The 19,384-nt window shown below is 47.9% G+C and overlaps 1 protein-coding gene across 10 annotated transcripts in view; it reads right to left on the bottom strand.

Annotated features, from left to right (window-relative positions):
- CADM1 (cell adhesion molecule 1) overlaps positions 1-19,384 on the bottom strand; it is a 347,901-nt gene that overhangs the window by 27,428 nt on the left and 301,089 nt on the right. For 7 of the 10 annotated variants that reach the window (XM_054997487.1, XM_054997490.1, XM_054997488.1 and 4 more), the window contains 2 exons: positions 18,920-19,092; positions 14,133-14,192 (listed from right to left, as the gene is read on the bottom strand). In XM_054997487.1, coding sequence (XP_054853462.1) covers positions 14,133-14,192; positions 18,920-19,092 — 233 coding nt within the window. The remainder of the gene's footprint in view (positions 1-14,132; positions 14,193-18,919; positions 19,093-19,384) is intronic. The other 3 variants (XM_054997489.1, XM_054997494.1, XM_054997496.1) reach the window with 1 other exon arrangement.

The following is a 19,384-nucleotide window of genomic DNA, read 5'->3' as shown; positions in this document are numbered from 1 at the left end:
AGAACATTGCGTGACAAGCAATAATAAAATGAAAGGCAAAAAGCATTTGAAGTGAGTTGCACTGTTTTTTAAAAAACATGCCTCGAGTTTAAGAGCTGTGAGCCTGAGGGAAACGGTCCAAAAAGTCTCGCTTGCTTTGCCAACAGTGGTGCTTTCTGGTGGGTCAAGAGTCAGGGGGACGTGCAAAGTGCGGAGAAACACCACCGTCCCTGGCTCTACCACAGGCGGAAGAGGGCTCCCGCCTGTGGAAGGGGAAGCCGATCTTGAAGAGGGCGCCATCCATTCAAACATTGGCGTTGCAAAACACGCCTCCCCATCTGAGCTGCTGGACCAAGGTGGAGTGTGGCTTGGATCTCCAGCTCCCCCTTCTTTTCATGCAGAGGAAAGCCATGGATGCTGTACCACATCCCGCCTCCATGCAATTCTGGGAAATGCCAACAACAGGAGGAAGACCCCCCCCCACCGCTTCCACGCCCCTAATGCATGAAGCGCCTCGACCTGAATGGTAAACGCAGCCACGCTTCTAACAAGGGGGCACAGATCAAGAAAAGCAGAGCTCCACTTTGCAAACATTTAAGATGGACTTCCTATTACTTCCTTATGAGATGATTTGGGAGTGGATCCTAAGGGTAGCGGTGAGTATTTCATAGACTTCCTGTTGCTGAGAATACAGCTAGCAAAAGGAGCCCCCCATCCCTTCTTAGAACAGTCTTTCTGCTTTGACTAAATTGCTTTGGCAGGGCATAGGCCACCGGCAAGGTGTAACTCCAGTAATTCAGCTCATTTAATTAAGCCGGGCTGCCAAAGCCCTCCCCAGCCTTGGATATGGGGCAAAGTCAGGCGATGTTCCTTCAGGAAGCTCTCCCTTTCCCAGACTAGATCTCACGGGGGCCAAGGTGGCCTTCTCCATTTCCCAAATCCCTGGACTTCAGTCCTTGTCCGAGAGCCATGGAAGCACTCCCGGGAGCTCACGGCAGTCGGACTGAACATCTGGGAAATTAAATGCACTGGGTTTTTGTCAGGTGTGGCCCCAGTGCAACCGTGCCTCCAAAACCCAGCATGCTGACCAGGCTAAAGCCATCTCTCTCATCCAGACACCTCAGGAACTGGGCTTCCTTCTAGAGCTTGAGAGCCAAGCTCCCCCATTTAAATGATCATGTCAGTCACACAGGCTGGGTGAAGGCAGAGACCGAGAAGTGATTTCAGTGGAGCTTGGGACATGCGGACAGGACAGAAGACACTTCCACAGAGCAGTGCAAGCGTGGCCATTTGCCTCAACAGAACGTCTCTCCGGCTCAGCACAGGCAATGTTTCAATGGAGAAAAGTGTACCTTTAAAGCAAAAGGCCCCACGAGACACCGTGTGGTTCAAAAGCTACTCTGGGACTTAAGCTTTATTATGACCGAAGACTAGCTCATCGAGGTGTTTCTCCACAGTTCACATGCTGTCCATGAAAGCTGGAACGGGCCGAACTTTCCACCAAGTTGAAAGCAAGAGCCAGCTTTTCCTTTTTGTAATTAGGGCAAGGACCATAGACACTTAACTTTCCAGAGCACAGGGCAAGACAAAAAAAATAAGGAGAGAGAGAGAGATACATGTACATAACCCACATGGGGGAAAATTACACAATACTTACAGATTGGCACACTTTAAAATACTGAAGCAAACAAAAAAAAAAACCCTCCTGTATAACTGAGATAAGACAGTTCATCAAGGTTTGTATGACAGTAATTGACCTACATTACAAGTCCGGTCCTGTAGACCAACACAGACAGACTGGGCTCAGCTTCAAATCCAGTTCAACCAGCAGCTCAAGCTCATCTGTGCTGGCTCTAGCACTGGGAGCACAAAAGTGAGAGCAGCAGTACTTCTCACGTGCAAGAAAAGGCGAGGCTTGTCCTTCTGCTACTGCCCAATGGCTTAGCCACCAAGGAGGCATTATTTTAGTTAAATTCACTCCCAGGGGGAAGGGAACAGAGGGGGCCATGAGGAAGAACAGGCTAAGCTGTGTGTTAACTCTGGAAATTTCAGTCTCCCCCAAAGAATCAATTTACTGGTTTCCTGGGAGTGGGTGGGGGAAAGTTGCGTGCACTTCTGGTTTTAAGGCAAACTGTACAAGGGTCAGAACTGTTGTTCATGTGCTAGAAAAAGATGATTAGTCGCAGGTTCCCACACACAGTGCAGCTCGCTTTTCCCATCCAGGGACAAAGATCAGCAGGTAACGGACAAACAAAAATGAAACACGAAGTTGTCAAGCAGTTAAAGGTGAACAAAGATCTAAAGTCAAACAACGTCATGTTGGCTGCAGCTGGAATGGCAAAGTCATGATTAGCAGATGGGTTGAGTGATCGCAGCAGGAAACAAAGCAGTTCATGGTTAAAGGTGCACTGGCTAGATCTCCAACTCAGGGGAACAGCTACCTTCTCAAAAGACCTTCTTGCTTAGCAGCGGGGCGTGTGTGTGCTTAACGCTCTTAAGGCACTTGGCATGACGATGTCCTGAAAAGAATGGCTTCAGTTTGTTGAAAAGCAATACACATTTTTTCCTGAAAATTGAGGTCTTATCACAGCTGTCTCTTTGGTAAGCAAACCGAGGAGGGGCTACCAGCAACCCTACTGTATGTTGTGTTTCCAGAAATAATAGGACAAAAAGTCTACTTGCTAATGTTGGAAGACCACCCTCCGTTCCCAAGCACAAGGCGTACAGGGGGTCTTAGAACGAGGAGGTGGTGGTGAGGGTTTTCTGTTCAATGTTAATGGTAAGATAAGCTTGCCATTCCTGCCTGCCCCCACCCCAAGCCCTACACACACACCAAACAGCTACAGAAACCTGATGCTGGAGGAAGGAAATGTCCGCCCACCCTAAATCTCCACTTTCTATTCAATATTGCCTTGCTCAAGTCTCTACCTTTAATAGAGACTTTTCATCACATAGGAGCAGGGAGGCCACTGAAACGCCGAGCTTTTGCAGCTGGAGAGTAAACGCAGAGAACCATTTGGTACTCTGTTGATCTCTCATCAAATGAAATAGCAAACTACCAGATTCAGATCTAAAAAGAATTTTTAACCAGTACTTAAAAGCCATGATCCAGGCCTTCGTTTCCAAGAGGTGGAGACCCAACTCTGCACATATAGATAAACAAGGCACACATCTAGGGACACCCAAAATCTGTCGAAAGAAAGTTGACTGCACACCCTCTGCACAGGGCTTAAAGGCTTTGATCCACAGGGGGATTCCATATAGCAGCTGGGGAAGGATTTTTGCATTGTGAATTTTCGGAACTGCTGGAACAAACTGGTTGCCTCCTAAAAAGAAGAACTTTTTGACTTTTACATATCTTAAGAACAATTAAATTAAGACTTGTGGACCACGGATTCCAAGAGATGTTCCCGCTGCGTCCTCCTGTTTGTTTTGCAGCCAACTTAGGCATATACCAAAGGCAGGAACTGTTGCCACATTATTCCTCTGCTCTGGACACCCCATCTCAGCGCCGAGTATTTTCCTAAGCGCGTCTCAATGCCTTCCCATCGATGGTGCTCTTTGGCAGACTCAGGCAAGTACCTCTTCAAAATAGGGCATGTCCTTGTGAACTAGGAGTCCTCGCTTCACTGTCCCACATTATTCTAGAATGCCCTCTCTTTGGTCTATTATGCAAACAACCCTTAACCGAATTATCTCCAGTATAATACCTCTACCAAAGGAGGAATTTTAGTTCACCTTTTAGAGGATCGTAACCCTTGTGTTACTTCAAGTGTTGCAACATTTCTAGCAGAAGTTTATAAAGTTAAATCTATTGCCGCACCTAATTGCTGAATGTTTATTAATTTTATTATTAACTGTTACTGTTTGTTTATGCTTATGCTTCTGCCTTATTATTTATTAGACTTTGGTCTTTATCTCCGACTGTAGACTATTATTATTTCTAATGCCAATAAAGGTAATTGATTAATTGATTGATTGAATAGAGACTTTTTAAAAAAATGGCAGCCAGATAATGAAAGCAGTTAATAGTTTGTGTGTATGGAGTTACAGAGCATGAGGAGGCCCCTGGCAAAGCAGGAAGGGGCAGGTACCATCCACGGCCTGTCAACATCCATCATAACCAAGCAGCAGAAAAATAAAAATAATAATAAAAATAGGACACCATGGGAGACAGACAGCTGGGCAATATGCAGCAGAAAGGGGGCACGCCAACTCCTCCGTGGCGCATTTTAATTCCTTCTGATGGCTCCACTCCAACTTTAAATGGTTCAATGAGTGAGACAGAGCAGGGTGGTGGTGGTTTAAAAACTAATCCATAAAATTAGTTCACTACTTCTAACAGAATGCAAAATAGTAAAGAGTCCAGTAGCACCTTTAAGACTAACCAATTTTATTGTAGCATAAGCTTTCGAGAGCCACCGCTCTTTACCATTTTGCAACTACAGACTAACACAGATAACTCTTCTGGATCTTCTAACAGAATGGGATCCACACCAAAATATGAAAACTGAAGGACTTATGAAAAAAGGTTCACAAATTTAAAGTCCTGCAGCTGCCCCAGCCTATGTAGAAATGAGGCGTATTCAGTGCCTAGAAACAGTGCTTTCAATCTACAACGCAAGACCTCATTGTACAATTAGCACCTACCTGAGGCAGCCAGTTGCATTCCAACGTAATTGTTAATAATCTGGAGTTTAAGCAGGTCATCCTACAGAACTTCCGCACACGGCAACCCTGAGAGGGACTGAGGCCTAGCCAGTCAGCCGAACCCACTCCGGCAGTGAAACGCAGCTTGCAAAAAAGCAGAACTCGTCCCACATCTCCCGTTTGTTTCTGATGACATTCAACCAAATACGTTTCTCATCTCAACTTCACACATTGCACAGAGAATGCAAAAGGTGGTGGTGGGGAATTCGTTCCTGGCCTGAGATCCATTCTGCTCTACGGATGGCAAAAGCCTTCCCTTTTGTACTACCGCAAGAGCATCGTCTGTCGGACAGCAGTTCCAAGCGCTGCTGAGAGCTTGCTGCACAGAGGCCTGCTTGTACTACACCCACGAGATAGCTTCATTTGCAGACCAGATGCTTCACAAAAATAATCAGGATCCGTTTAGTCGTTTTGTGTAGCATGGAAAATTATTGCTTGAAGCGTGGCACCGCATATTGCGCTGAGATTTAACGCTTCATTCCACACGGCTCCGTGTCCAGGCCGCTCGTTCAGGCCTCCTGTCTAGCAACATGGAATGAGGCATTGACGCTCCTTGGTACTGGCATTACAGAAAACGGGCTGCAGCATTACCGAAAGCCATGCCGTCCACCACAACGTTGCCTGTCCTTGGGAGGAACAGAATCTGCACGTTGTTACTTTGCCACCAAGCTTTATGGTGCTGCTGAACAGAAGATGCTTTTTCTTGGGGGAGGGTGTCAGAAGTGGTTAGAGTGTACCCGACAGGCACAAGATTTGTGCCAATCTCCACTGGTATAACTAGCAAGCCCGTGAATATTGGAGACCCTGGTGTAAACAGCCGCCGCCGAAACCAGGCTTCCATTTCTGCAATGGCAGCAGCTTTCCAATGTGCCATGTTCCTGTCTATGAGAACACAGCAGGAAAAGCTCCCCCCCCCCCCCCGCCCAGCTAATAGGCATTTCAGCATTTTTTCCTCTTCTATACAAGATGCAGAATTTTTCTTCAGGTACTCAAGCGAAAATAGTTTCTTCATTGACTGTTCAACAAACAAGCAAAAAAACCTCTCACCACCCTCTTGACGATTATTGACTAAGCAAAGGCAACACAAGCCCTGCTGTTTCTTCTCAGGAGTGTGTGCGTGTGTGTGTGTGTGTGTTCCTTCCTCTTCCATTCCCTTTTAATGTGGCCACATAGTGGATGAAAATGTCAGGAGATCACAACATCAACTCTAAATTAACTTGACATTTTACCAGCGACACAAGGAAGCTTCCAGAGAAAGCCAGGATGATACAGTAAGGCACGTGCACAAACTGAAATCCGACACCCAAGTAAAGGGTCTTTGGAAGACGCAGCTAACTCAGAATACTGCAGCTAGATTGCAGGCTGGGGCCAGCGATCAGGAGCATGTGACCCTGATATTAGAGCAATTACTAATTGGATACTAATCTACTCCTGAGCACAATTCAAGGTGTTGTTTTTGGCCTTTACAGCCTTACATGGCTTGGAAATGGGGTATCTGAAGGACCGTCTTCGCCTATATGTTCTTGCTTGGGAATTAACATCACAGGGAGGGGCCCCCGACTGTTCCATCAGGTAAAGAAGACTTCTGTAGCATGTTGGGTGCACAAGAGCGGGCCTTTTCAGTGGCAGTCCCACGACTATGGAGCACGTCCCCAAGGAGGTGTGCTGCCCGCCCCCCCTCACTGCCGATCTTCAAGAGGAGCTGAAGTCATTTTTATTTAAGGCAGCTTTTAATGAATGGTGTTTTTATGTTCACTGGCAGAACTAAACTGTGTTATTTTTAAACTTTGTTTTTCTCTGTGATTGTTTTTATTTATACTTTAAGCTGCCTTGAGTTTCTGCATGGTAGAAAGGCAGCTAACAAAGCTTTTTAAAGAAACCTTTTGCACTGATCTGTGAAATTCTGCTGGCAATCTACTACTTGCCTGAGGGATCTATGATGCCCACAGGATGAAGTGTACAGCGTTCACACAGTTTCACTTTAATCTGTCCCCCCCCCCCATCCTTGGGTTGAGATCTGGGTGGTAGTTGGAGAAATCTAAGAATTATGCCCATTTGGGGTTTGCAGAGCGCTGGGCTCAAGTATCCAAGACAGCCTGCAAGGAAGCAAAATACTGCTCCTATTAACGGGATTCTTTCCCCGTAGATCATGACATCTGGCAGAGAAAAGGCCAAATCTAAGCACACCTTTCCCCAAGCAACATTAACATGCTTTGGTATCTAGCCTGTCTTGTGAAAATGTTGATGTGACACAGAAAACGGAAGAGAGTCATTTAAAGTCAAGCAGTACATCCTACTCAGCCTGGCTCTCGTTGGCTTTGCAGAAAATTCAATTATCTGTTTCGGGGCTTCTCCTGAAATATGCCCACACCCCATTCCCAAGGAACTACCTGCCATGACAGAAAAAGGCCAACACTGTTTTACGATCTCCTTGCAGCCCTTACATCACTCCACTACACACTAAAGAGTCTGTACACACATACACACTCACAAAGAGCCCACTGTGCCACCCTTTTTTAAAAAAAACGGCATCCCATTGGGGAAAAAAGAAACACATTCAAGCCATGGTGCGAGGGAGTATGAGGAACCAGGAGGCTGCTTATGATTGCACAAGCATCCCTGCTGAAGCCATAATGGGATCTCCAACCCAGACATGATCAAACACGTCCGCTCCAACGCGAGGGCCTCCTTGGAAGGCTGCGGAGGACGTCCTTCATCCTATTAGCACGGAAGCCAAGAGACAAACAAGATCCAGCCGTGGGGAAGGCAGCAAGCCCAAGCCTGCGTCTGCAACCAGCACAAATAATTAGAGGCCTACTTGGGAGGAAAGAAAATAGATCCACCAGGGGGCAAGATCAACACAATAGACTCTTAAAAATAAACTCTTCCCTTTTTGAAAAACACACACACACAAATATTAAAAACTTTTTAATTATCTCACAGGAAATAACTGCTGTCCAAATGGAGTATTTCCAGGGAGGACTCTGGGGGCTGTTTAAATTATGCAGCTTGTTCTAGCATATCATACTGTACATCTTAATGAATAAAGCCACAAGGACATTTTGAAAGGGTATAAGGGGGCTGGGGTTTTGGGGGGGGGGGGCTTGCCAGCAATGCAGCCAGAATGCAAAACGGCAACTGGAACTTCCATACAGGTAAAAGATGCCATTTCCAAAGGCCACCAGTCCAAGAACACTTTTGGAAATTGGTCTGTGCCAGGGAAAGACTTATTGACTTGCCTCAACAAAGGGCCAATGTAAAACAAAGAACTGCTGTGCGTGAGGATCACCAAGCTTTTGAAAAAGGGCCTTGGGGGCTTTACAGGGGAACCTGCAAGAGGTCTGGCGGTGGAATGAACCTAAATCATACCTGAATGAGAGGACTGAGGAGCGGCAATTAGGGGGGTTCTTGCATAAGGCGCATTCTCCTAGCAAATCGTAGCCATCAAGACAAGGTCCGGGGGCGGGGCTCTGATATGTCGCGGGCAGAGGCCTGTGCCAAGCAACCCCTTCGGTGGCATTAGCACCTACTTGCCTCCATAAAAAGAACTGAGTGTCGACAGAGGACACCCGGGAATCTGCAGAAGCCGGCAGCAGCTTTGGTTTGGGGCTCCCATCTGGAACAGGATCTCTCGAGCTTTTGGGAGATGTGAGCAACCATCCTTTGAAGCATTCTTGGCCTTCCCACATCTGTCTGTTCCCAGAGTGTGGCAAGGGGCGAGCGAAACGGCAGAAATGCGCTGGTGCCCCTTGAGGCTTTTAGAAAAGCAGTTTTTCCCTGAGACTACTGCATAAATTGTGGGTAATGACGCTAATTTCATTAGGAGAATGGTTTTCAGTTACACAAACCTTTAGCACAGAAGGAAGAAAATACATTCCTGGAGCTTTATACTGGTGTTTAATCATTGGTGTTTGGCTGTTGAAGCTTTTAAGGCTAATGGGCGGCTCTAAAGCACTACAGAACACAGGGGGAGAAGGAAAATTCATTTCTCTACCCATTTGTCAGGTCATAACACACAAGGTAAATTTAAGGCAGCAGCCCACTCTCTAGCAGAAAGGGAGAAGGGAGCCATTCCAATCTCTAACCTTTAATCTGTTTGGAGAGGGGAGCCCAAGTTAAATTCCACGCGTGCCGACAGCAAGCCTTTGGGATAAGATAAATACATACGCCGCTTGTCTGCTAAGACACACCAACTCAGCAAGATCCCATCCATCAAAAACAGGGATTTGACAAAGTTGTTCTAGTAGCAATCTCAGCTTAACTGCGCCTCTGTGCCGGATCGTTTGTTACCACAAGGGCATTTTGTGTGGAGGGATGATGCCGCTCCAGAGAAGCAGCAAGACAAAAGTGGATGGAATGCCTCTATTAAAGCAAGGGGGTGGGAGCGACCCTCTCAAAGAATCACACGGACACCGATTAATGGGGCATAAAGGAAGAGCAAAAAATAATCACTTGAGGCAGTATCTGGGCCGAATCAAACTACCAACCAACTGCTCAAGTGAGCAAAGTCTAATCTTGAAAGAGCCTGGCTAACGTGCAATGTGCCAGTTCAGCAGACATACAGCGCGATTCTGAGCCCATTTTACTGACTGGCCCTTAAGGAAATGACTCCTTACCAGTGCTAGAAGCGGATGTGGGCTTCTATGCCTTGCCTGCTGGCCCTCCAGGTCAACTGGTTTACTGCTGCGTGAAAAAGAACTCCGGACTAGGTAGACTGCTGGCCTGACCCAGGGGGGCATCAAATGATGCTCTTCTAATGAGCACATTCTCAGCCCTCCAGCTGTTCCATTTTAAATTTTAAATTTTCTTTTTTAGTTTTGTGCAAACCTAGGAAAGTGCCATCAAGTCACAGCAAACTTAGAGCAACCCCTGGCAGAAAGAGGTGGGCATGGACCGGGAAAACCCCATGGACTGCCGGCCTGTGGTCCACCAATTTTCACCGACTACGAACTTTTCATGTACCAGCCTGGTTCACGGACCGGTTTGTCGGTCCATGGTCCATCACTTCTGGCAGCCCTGGCTCCACCCCCTCACACCCAGAGAGCCTACACTCGCAGAGAATCTTCATCAGCCTCTCCTCCAGCCACCCTCCAAGTTTGCATTTCGGACATCTGAGTTACAGACCCCAGAAAACTTCTAGTAGATACTGGAGTCACAAATGTCAATTGACTTGCCTTGGCTAGCAGCACTAAAAAATTGCAATGAGGCAAAATCAAACAGGAAAAGGTGGGGGGAAAGCCCCTTCACCACGTAGACACCTTCCCAGCCATTGCCTAGGGAACTGATTCTTGCTCCTTGCTCGCATAGAGAAGCATGGGAGCTCTCTGCTTGGCAGGCAGAGCTGCCTATCAAGGTTTTGAGGGCTAAGGTTGGCTGCAGAATGTCCACGCCTCCCTTGCAGAATGAGAGCTCTCTGGTTGGCAGGCAGAGTTGCCTATCAAGGTTTCGGAGGGTAAGATTGGCTGCAGAATGTCCATGCCTCCCTTGTAGAATGGGATGAGTTGCCTGCAAAGTTTTTAAGGGCTGCAAAAGGTCTGCAGACGTCCCCTCCATTGCACAGGAAATTGATAGATTGGTGCCAGGATGTCTGGACTCACAGATCATGGACCAATGGACCGGCCCAAACATACCAAATTTCATGAAAAAGATGAGTCCCGCAAACTGTGTGTTCAGGAACCGGGCTGGACCGTGTCTAATTTAGGTCCATTTCCTGGACCATACCCTCCTCTACTGGCAGGGTTTTCAAGGCAAGAGACTTTCAGGGATGGTTTGGCATAGCCGGCCTCTGCGTAGTGACTCTGGACTTCCATCGTGACCTCCCGTCTAAGCACTAACTCAGTCCAATCTTGCTTAGATTCTGAGATCGGATGAGCTCTGGCTAGCCTGGGCATTCCAGGTCAGGGGAAGTTCAGAAATAGATACAGGACAGTTCCTACCTATACTGTAGGAATACACAACATATTTTCAACAATATGTTTATTGTTTAAATGTGAATAATTTTGGCAACAATTAATATACTATGCCGTGTTTAACAATAACAGCTTGTTAAGGAGTTTAGTGTTTTCACTGTTCTAAAGTAGAACTTGACATCCAAATATGCTGATAGCTCTACATACTGTGACTGTTATGAGAGTTTTCAGTCCAACAATACAGTTTTTGTTTATTACAGAGTTTGTTTTCTACCTTTAATTCCCCCCCCCCACCTCTCAGGTGGCAAAAATTAAAATATATATCCCTATATATCTCTATCTCTATTTCTATATACACACACAGAAGTAGCATATTGTCAGCAGGTTGTAACTCTCTCTCAAAGGTTTGCAATTTTTCTTACATTTGCAATTTTTCTTAAAGAAAACAAGACATTTATATTTTAAAATGCCATGAATATCCCAATCAGTATAATTTTATAAGCTAAGTTATAAAAGATGCGTTTTATGTTATTAAAATGACAAGTTAGGTTTGACAGGAAAGTAAGTATTGCTTATGTTTTTAATTTTTCTCAAAAATTCCATTTTTTTCAGAAAAAGAACGTAACACTCTATGGGTCTGGGAAGTGCTATCAAGTCATAGCTGACTTATGGCAACCCCAAAGGACTAACATTGGTGGTTCGCCATTTCTGCCTCTGCATAGCAATACTGGTCTTCCTTGAAGTTCTCTCATCCAATTCCTAACAAAGGCTAACCCCGCTTAGCTTCCAAGATCTGGTAAGACTGAGCTTGCCTGGGCTATTCAAGTTAGGGTTACATTTCTATACGTGTGTGTGTGTGTGTGTGTGTGTGTATAAATAAATGTACACACACTCCTGCCAAGGGAGAACTGAGAGGCTGGTACTGTGGGTTATCAAAAGATACCGAGGACTTGCAATCTCCTAGCCTACTAGGCTGTTTGACTCCTGACTGTGGTCAAAGTCAGTGCCCAAAGGAGGGCACCATGGAAGACAACAGGTTATCAGAACCAATTCTTGCAATCAATTTAAGCTGTACATCAACAGATGAGACTAATCTTCAAAAATGGGAATGGATTTACTTCAAAACGAAACAGAACAAAAACCAAGTTAGAAGCACTCTGAGGGAAATGTGGTAAATTAAAACTCACAGAATCAGCATGGAGGGTACATAAAGAGGTAATTTTACAGCCAAAGACAAGAGCCAGAAACGCAGAAAACGACAGCCAATGAAGAGTAAGTCCATGCTTGGCCGAATAGCAGGGTGCCATGTTCTACCCAGCCTTGCCACAATAAAATCCCTCAGAGACCTGTTGACATCGCCTCTTATGTGTGCTACAGAGGAAAAAAGGCTTCATCCGTGGGTCCCACTATGAAAATGAAATCCCACCCTCAAGTCATAGCTGTCGTATGGAGATCCAGGCGGGGTTTCATAGCTGGCCAAAGTTTCCCCCTGCAGCCCGTTAGTAGAACCTTCTTTGGCCAGGTATATGACTCCGCCCCTGTCCATCAAGGGCAAATGATCAAGAAGCTGACCAGCAGAACTTCTACTTAAATTCATTGTTCCTCGTTTAAAGAGCACACCACTGGACATTTAGCCATCAGACGAGCTAAAACCAACTTGCTGACTTGGGCACGGTCTTTGAACGGGTTCATACTTTGCTTTGAACACCGATTTTATTCAACTGGAAAGGGAACAATTTCAATATCTTAATCATTAGAGGGTTTGGTCACAACTACTGCCACGCCTTGACACTGCAGGGGGAAAAAAATATAGGAGCATGAATGTCTCCTGGATCCATACATGGCGCCTGGAAAGAGAACTACACAAGCCATCCAGAGAAGACCTCACCATGCAAACACCAGGGATGCTGCCCAGGGAAGCAGAGCTTTAAGAGTAACCAGAGGAAAACACTGCATGTGACAAGGGAACAAACACCAGCGAATGGTTTATCCATGTGACTGAGAGGAATTTTAAAGCAACCTTTATCCTATCCCAATCTCATCTTCTGTTCTAACTCAAGGAACTTCACCATGAAGGTTCAAGCTCAGGAAGCCATTGCATGAGAAGCAGCAGCGGTGATATGGCTGAGCGGGTGGACTGCCCGCCACCGGAGCCTCCACGCTTCCCCCCCAGCCCCCAACACAGGGCTGGTCTTCTCTCTCTCTGTGGAGGCTGATGCACCCACACTTGGCTTCCTGAGGGCAAGGTATGTGCACACAGCAGCTAACTGGCCGCCGCAAGCAGAAGGTGCATGGAAGAGATGACGGACACTGAGGGAGGGCAAGCCCCTAGTGCTGAAGAAGAGCCCCACTCAGGTGTTCAGAGATCAGGTGAGGGGCCTAGAGACACTTATTTCTCAAGCTCCTGAAAGGGAAAAATGTAAGAAGGCAAAAAAACTGGACAACACAACAGCAAGTGATGAGTAAGGCACACTGGAAAGAAAGTTCTGTTATTTGCACAGACACAGGCATTTCTGAATCTCACGAGAAAGCAAAGCGTGTGACCTAGGACAGCGACGTCAAGGGAGAAAAGGCACAGCGGCAGCCGAAAAGGCGAAGGGTGACCATTGAATTCAGCAAAGGGGAACCTGAAACAGGATCGCCGCGTGCTCACGAAGAGAGCCGCACAATCTCACCTTCCTCACTGAGCTTGGCTGGGCACTTCTGTTTCCAAAAAATGAAAGAAAGCTGTAACAAAAGCATCCAGAGGACGGTGATAACAATGCAAGATGGATTGGTTATAACCATGGCTGGTTACTGTGGGCAGAGAGATGGGGAGGGGCAGAAAGGGGGTGTTAGGAAAAATGGCATTTGATGGCGGCTGATTGCATGGGGTGGCCCTCGGCTCAGAATGGCAGATGAGATGGCGAGGGGCCTGGGGGTCGTCCCAAAGGGGGCTAACTGAGGAAGCGCCGTGGAAGAACCGCAATGTGTAGCTGACTAGTGGCGCTTGCAGTTGCAGAATACTGAAGGACACTGTTTACGAGACTTGAAAATAAAAACGTCTACTACGAAGAAAAATAGTTGTATTTCTGAAAGCAAAGTTCAAAAGGAATTATCACTCTGTTTCAAAGCATAAACGTCTCAGTCTGAACTCCACTGGGGCGGCTGGCCTTCATGTGCTCTCCCTCCCTCGCCTGATTACTCTAAAAGGTGTAAGTTCAAGGCCTGCAGTAACAAGCGGGGTCCCCTTCGAGAAGGCAAAACAACCTCTTGTGGCACCTTAAAAGACTAGCAAATTCAAAAGCGTTGGCCACAGCCACGAGCCCATGCCCGCGGATGCCTGCAGCAGCCTTGGCCACAACATTCGGTTAGCTTTCCCATGCCAGGAGAAGATGAGCCTGTCTAGTCTCAGGCAACGGCAAAAGGGAACAAGGCAAGCCGAGAACAAACGGAAGCGATGGGGGGGTGGGTGGGACCTCCCCGCTCCCTCCTCTCTCCATAAACAGGCAACACACCCTTCCGGCTTTCCCAATGGATATGAAGGTACCATACCTGCGGTGGTGAAGGGAATGATGATGGTTGTTGTGGGTGGAGGGAGAGTTGTGAGGGGATCTAGATAAAAAATAAAAAGGAAAACAGAAAAAAAAAGCAAATTAAAAAAATAGGCGGAACACAAAGCTGATCAATAAATTAGAAAACAAAAGAGGGCTCCGACTCTCCTTTGCAAACCACAACGAAGTGGAACGGCAGGGCTGGACCCCGGCAGCCCCTCGGGGCCACTGCAGTGGAGCAGCTCTGGGTTCGAATGACCAAGGCCCAGCCCGCAGTTGCCCTCCCTCCGAGATCAGGATGAGAGCAATGGCGTAAATGAAAAAGCAGCACAAAATTAGTCACTGATGCAAAGAAGAGAGGGCAGAGGTGACATGGGAACAACCTCTCAAAGAAAAAGAGGCGGGAAAAAGCAAGATGGGGGGGGGGGAACCCAGGAAAGCAAACAAGCGACATGTTCTCTATGCCAGGGAGGACAGCTCGCAACACACAAAGAGATGACTGGCGCTTTGTCTGTTTCTTTTCTTTTTTAAAAAATATTTTTTTTATATCAGAAATTAGGGGCCGGGTGCTAGGGGCTGGGAAGGGGGCTGGGTTCCCGCTGTGCTTAACAGACTAAATACCAACAGCCAAGGAGTATGACTCTCTCTGCCTCTCTCCAGAGCAGTTAACTTCATTATTCTTCCTCCATCAATACATCCCAGCAGGATATAAAACTACTTCCAAGCCAGTAATAAATACAAAAGGGAACGAGAATGTCATGACTAAATATCAAGTTGGATGCATGGAAGATTTTAGTGAGATTTCCTTTAAAATAAAGTCAATGTCTTTGCGACTTATAAATATTAATGCCCTCGCATTGGCTCCTGCTTCCCCCACCCCTGCCAATATCACATCCTCTAATGGGCAAACCAGAAGAAGATGAAGGCTTTTCTCTCTCTCTGTCTCTCCCTTTTAACCCCCCCCCAACTAAACACTATGTATAGAAGACACTTGACCTGCAAAAGCCAACAGGCAAACAATCTCCCGAAGCATCAAATATTTATACAGAACAGGCCGCATCACGACTTCGTGAAAAGTTTTGGGGGTGGGAGGCAGGAAGAAAGACGGGAAGGAAGATGACACGCACGTCGGGATCAGTGCCCCACTGATCAAACTGAATGTGTTAAGTAGAGCACCAGACTTTGAACTCCGCAATGAATCTGGAATAATAGAGCATGAAACGGTTCGGAGGCTTTTGATTTTAAATTTTATCTCCAGCATGTCAACCTTCTCATCACTGACACATCTGCTCCTCTTTTATCTCCGAGTGAGCTCTCAGATTTTCTAATTAATACATCCCAATTTTAATTATGTGCTTCACCTTTATTGTGCTTGGCACAACGTCGTCGGGAGATACGGGAAGCCTCACCTGGGTGCAGCAATACAGGAAGGGAGAGATTATTCAGACACCCAGAGAGGGCTGGGCAGCCTTCCCCAGCCAGGGCGAGGCCTGGGTCCGGGTCTCTGCCGGTCAGCCCACCCAGGCATTCTCTTGAGAACGAACACCGCTGGCTAAAATGAGGATTACCCTGCCTGGAAATGAATCTCTGGGGGTGGAAGTGACTGATCAGAACCACGTGTTGCCGTAAACTCCGTCCTCAGTGCCAAAGTGGCTACCTTGCTGGATAAGACCAAAGCCCATCTAATGCAGTGCTTGGTCTCCAAGAGCGACTAGCTGGACGTACACAATGACAGCGGGTGGGGGACGGGCTTCCCTGCTATTTGCCACAAGGGTCTGGCAGCCAAGAGGCAGTCTCCCTCCAAACACGGGAAAGTCTATTTGGCGGCTGCTGCCAAGACAGCCAGAATACCTGAAGGTGTCCAGTATGTTGCAGAAGCCATGCAAGGAGGAGTTCAGCCTTGCCAGCAGCAGCATGGAAGACGCTTCCAGCGGTGCAATCCCCCACTGCTTTATGAGGAATGCGGTTCCTTCCTCCAGATTCACGCTCTTGGGTGGGCCTTATTTATTTCAACGGGGCTTGTGCAGGGCCACTTCCCCCGTGCATCAGACCAACCTACGCCACTCTCCCGCTGACACGAAGGCATCCTCTGCATACAGAGAGAGCCACGTTTGGCCCACTTATCCCATCTATACTCTCTGCTGTTGCAGATTATGTCCCAGGCGCCTGGCTGTTCCTAGCGGCAGGAGAAGCAGGCACTGTCGGAAGAAATGCAAGTTTTCGGGCAGAGACACAACTCCTCCGGCCCAGCTTGTGGCCAGGGACTGCCACAACTGACGTCTGATTGAGGTCAAGAGAGGGCCTGCAAATTGAGGGCTGCCCCCTTCCCTGGAGACACGAAGGTGGCAGTCTGAGAGCCCCGGGCTGGAATCCCCCCTCCGCCATGGAAGACCTTGCCCAGCCACACCCTCTCAGCCTAACCTACCATACAGGGTTGTTGTTTTGGGAAGTAAATGGAGGACAGGAGAATGATGTAAGCTGCTGGGGGGGGGGCGGTCCGCTGCTGGGGAGAAATGTGGAGCCTCACCCTTGGGATTTGCCTAGCACTGACCCTGACTCTACACCAGGGCAGAACATTTCTTTCCATCCAGGCTTTTCTTTCAGGGGCTGATCTTTTAAAATGGGGTTTATCGCCTGCTTCTGGCCCAAGGCCTGTTTCACGCGAATTGCTTTAGGATGCTAAACGTTTTATTCTGTTTTTATGCTCTAATTGGGGTTTTAATGGCTGGATTTTAAAGACTTAATACATAACAATGCTTACACTGTGTTATGGTTTTATCATGCTTGTAAGCCACTCAGGCATTTTCCCTGGAGAGGTGACCCGTGCATTTTCTAAATAAATAAACAAATATGTCAGCTGCGATTTCCAGGGTTCCCGTTCACTCCCCATTAACTCACTCACGTCAAGGTAATCCTACCTTGTTCTAAATATACTGGGAGCCTAAAGTTATTGTCTCAATGGAAGGTCTTCCATACGTGTGCACAGGAGAAAGCCAGACACACGGGGTGGGGCGGGGGTGGGGAGGTTTTTAAAAATACCTTCCTGGGACCAGCCTTGGGGAGAACGGTAATCACGCCACCCCGGTATGGTTCACAGGGCACGGGGCTTGGGAGGGCATATTCTTGGCAGCAGTCCAAGATCCTCCTTCTCGGCCCTCACTGCCATTTGGATCTTCTGATTTCTAATGTGTTTCCTACAAGCCCAATGCTGATGCTTCAAAGAGAATCTTTAATCTGCATTATCAAAGGTCTGTCTTTCTTGAGGCCTCCCGTCTGTCTACGCAGGAAGGCAATTCATGCAGATGGGCAGATGAGGAAGAAGGGGTGCCGTCCCTTGAGCAGCGCCTCCAAAGGCAGCTTTGGCAAGGCCTCTTTGCAAGAGAGGCACGGCAGAGACGGCCATCTGGTTCTTCGCACTTTGGGCCCTACGTAAGTCATCTGCTGAAGGGGAGGGACTGCGACTCCAAGGGAGAGAATCTTTCTGGCATGGAGAAGGAGCCAGGTTCAACCCATGGCACCTCCCTTTAAAAGGATCAGGTGGCAGGTGATGTGAAAGACCCCCGCCTGAGGCCTCGGAGAGCAGCTCCTTGTCACAGGAGACCAAACTGCCTGGACCGCGGGCCTGGGTCAGTAGGCGACAGATTCATGTGTCTTCATGTACTTCCTTGCACGGAGGTACAAGGCAGCTGCTAAAACCCAGGCAAGATAGCGCTCCGCAACTGCAGAGTTGGACAAGCTGCTGTCAAACCAGCCTGTCCTAAGACCCTGCATGGCAGAAGTCCAGTTCTGGCTGCTACTTCAAGCAACCATCACCCAACGCAGGACAGCAGTAAGCTGCTGCACAGGGCAGTGAGCGAGAGGGGAGGCAGGAGAAGAGTCATGGTTGGGGGCAACTTACCCATTCCCCATTTGTTTCTTCTAAAAGACCCAGCTACGGATATTAACCCCCTAAAGACTTTGCAGCAAACTGGAATGGGAGTGCCATCCTTCGAGGGAGCCTTCCCCAAACGGGCAGGTTTGAAAAATGGAACACTCTGACGACAAGCGGCTTTCCCTCTGAGTGGCTTGGATGCGTCCGGCCACTAGGTTTGCACCAGCGACTACAGAAGGCCGAGTGTGTGTCTCACACAGGACCCCCCCCCCCCGCCCAGGCCTCCCCCCAGATGAAAGCCATTTTCAGCAAGGCAACTCCGGAGACATCTTCCACTATGTTCTAGCACTCTGCGTTTATTGCCATTTATGCCATGCTGTCTGGGGGGGGGGGGGGTGACGAAACTTCTCCAGAAAACCAACAGCAGCTTCGACGGCACTTAAGATACACAATGCGGTATGTTTTAGAAATGCTCTGACATGCCAAACTAGGCAGAATGAGGCCCCTTTTTTTCCAGTTCATGTACTTGGCTGTAGTTAAATATGCCGTCAGGTCGCTCTAAAGGGCCTGGGGGAGAAGAAAGGCCGCACACCCTGCAGGCTTAGCTGGGATGTAGAGGGAATTTCCTAGTGGCTGATGCCCCCACCTCAGGCCAGACTGCTACATCCCCCCCTCCCCAATTCCTGCTCTTTCAGCAAGCTCTAAAGGACAGTGCTAGAAGGAGCCACCTACTTGACGTGGGAAGAAAAGAGACTTTGAATCAGGTGAGGAAAAGAAAGAGAAGCAATCGTGCACAATCCATTCCTGTCACATGAAGTGCTTGGACACCATCACAGGCTCTGTGCAAAATGTCCCCCTGACCTGAGAGTAACGGCGAGTTCTCGCACCTGGGGAAAGGGCGGGTTTGTCTTACGTACCATAGACATAAAGCATGTAGTCGACAAAGGCCTTCCCCACTTCGTTCGACGCCTCGCAGCGGTAGGTGCCGTTGTCGCTTTTGTTGAGGCTGCTAATGTGAAGGTTTGAGCCCGAAACGATAACGTGCGGAGGCATCTCCTCATCTACTCTGAACCACGTCGTGTCTGTCGGCCTGAGGAGGTAAAGCAGAGCAGCATGGCTAGCCCCTTTAGAAGTCAAGTGGTCTTCGAAGTCGGCATGCCACCCCCGCCTTTCAAAGCTATTCAGAAGCAAGGCCCCCCAAATTCCTGAGGATATTCACACAGGATTGCAGCCTTAAGACTGGTTGCATTTTTGTTTTAGAATATTCCAGCTCACTTTGGGAGCAGCACTGCGTCGCGCATCTTCAGATCTTTCTCTGGGCAACTCTGTATTTTATTCTGTTCTCTATCCTGAGCCTTCGGGGTTAGGTTGGGAGACTGGAA

Source organism: Eublepharis macularius, chromosome 14 (genome assembly GCF_028583425.1).
Source record: "Eublepharis macularius isolate TG4126 chromosome 14, MPM_Emac_v1.0, whole genome shotgun sequence".
Taxonomy (NCBI): domain Eukaryota; kingdom Metazoa; phylum Chordata; class Lepidosauria; order Squamata; family Eublepharidae; genus Eublepharis; species Eublepharis macularius.
Note: the sequence above shows the minus strand (reverse complement) of the source record. Positions and strands in the feature narration are given on the sequence as shown.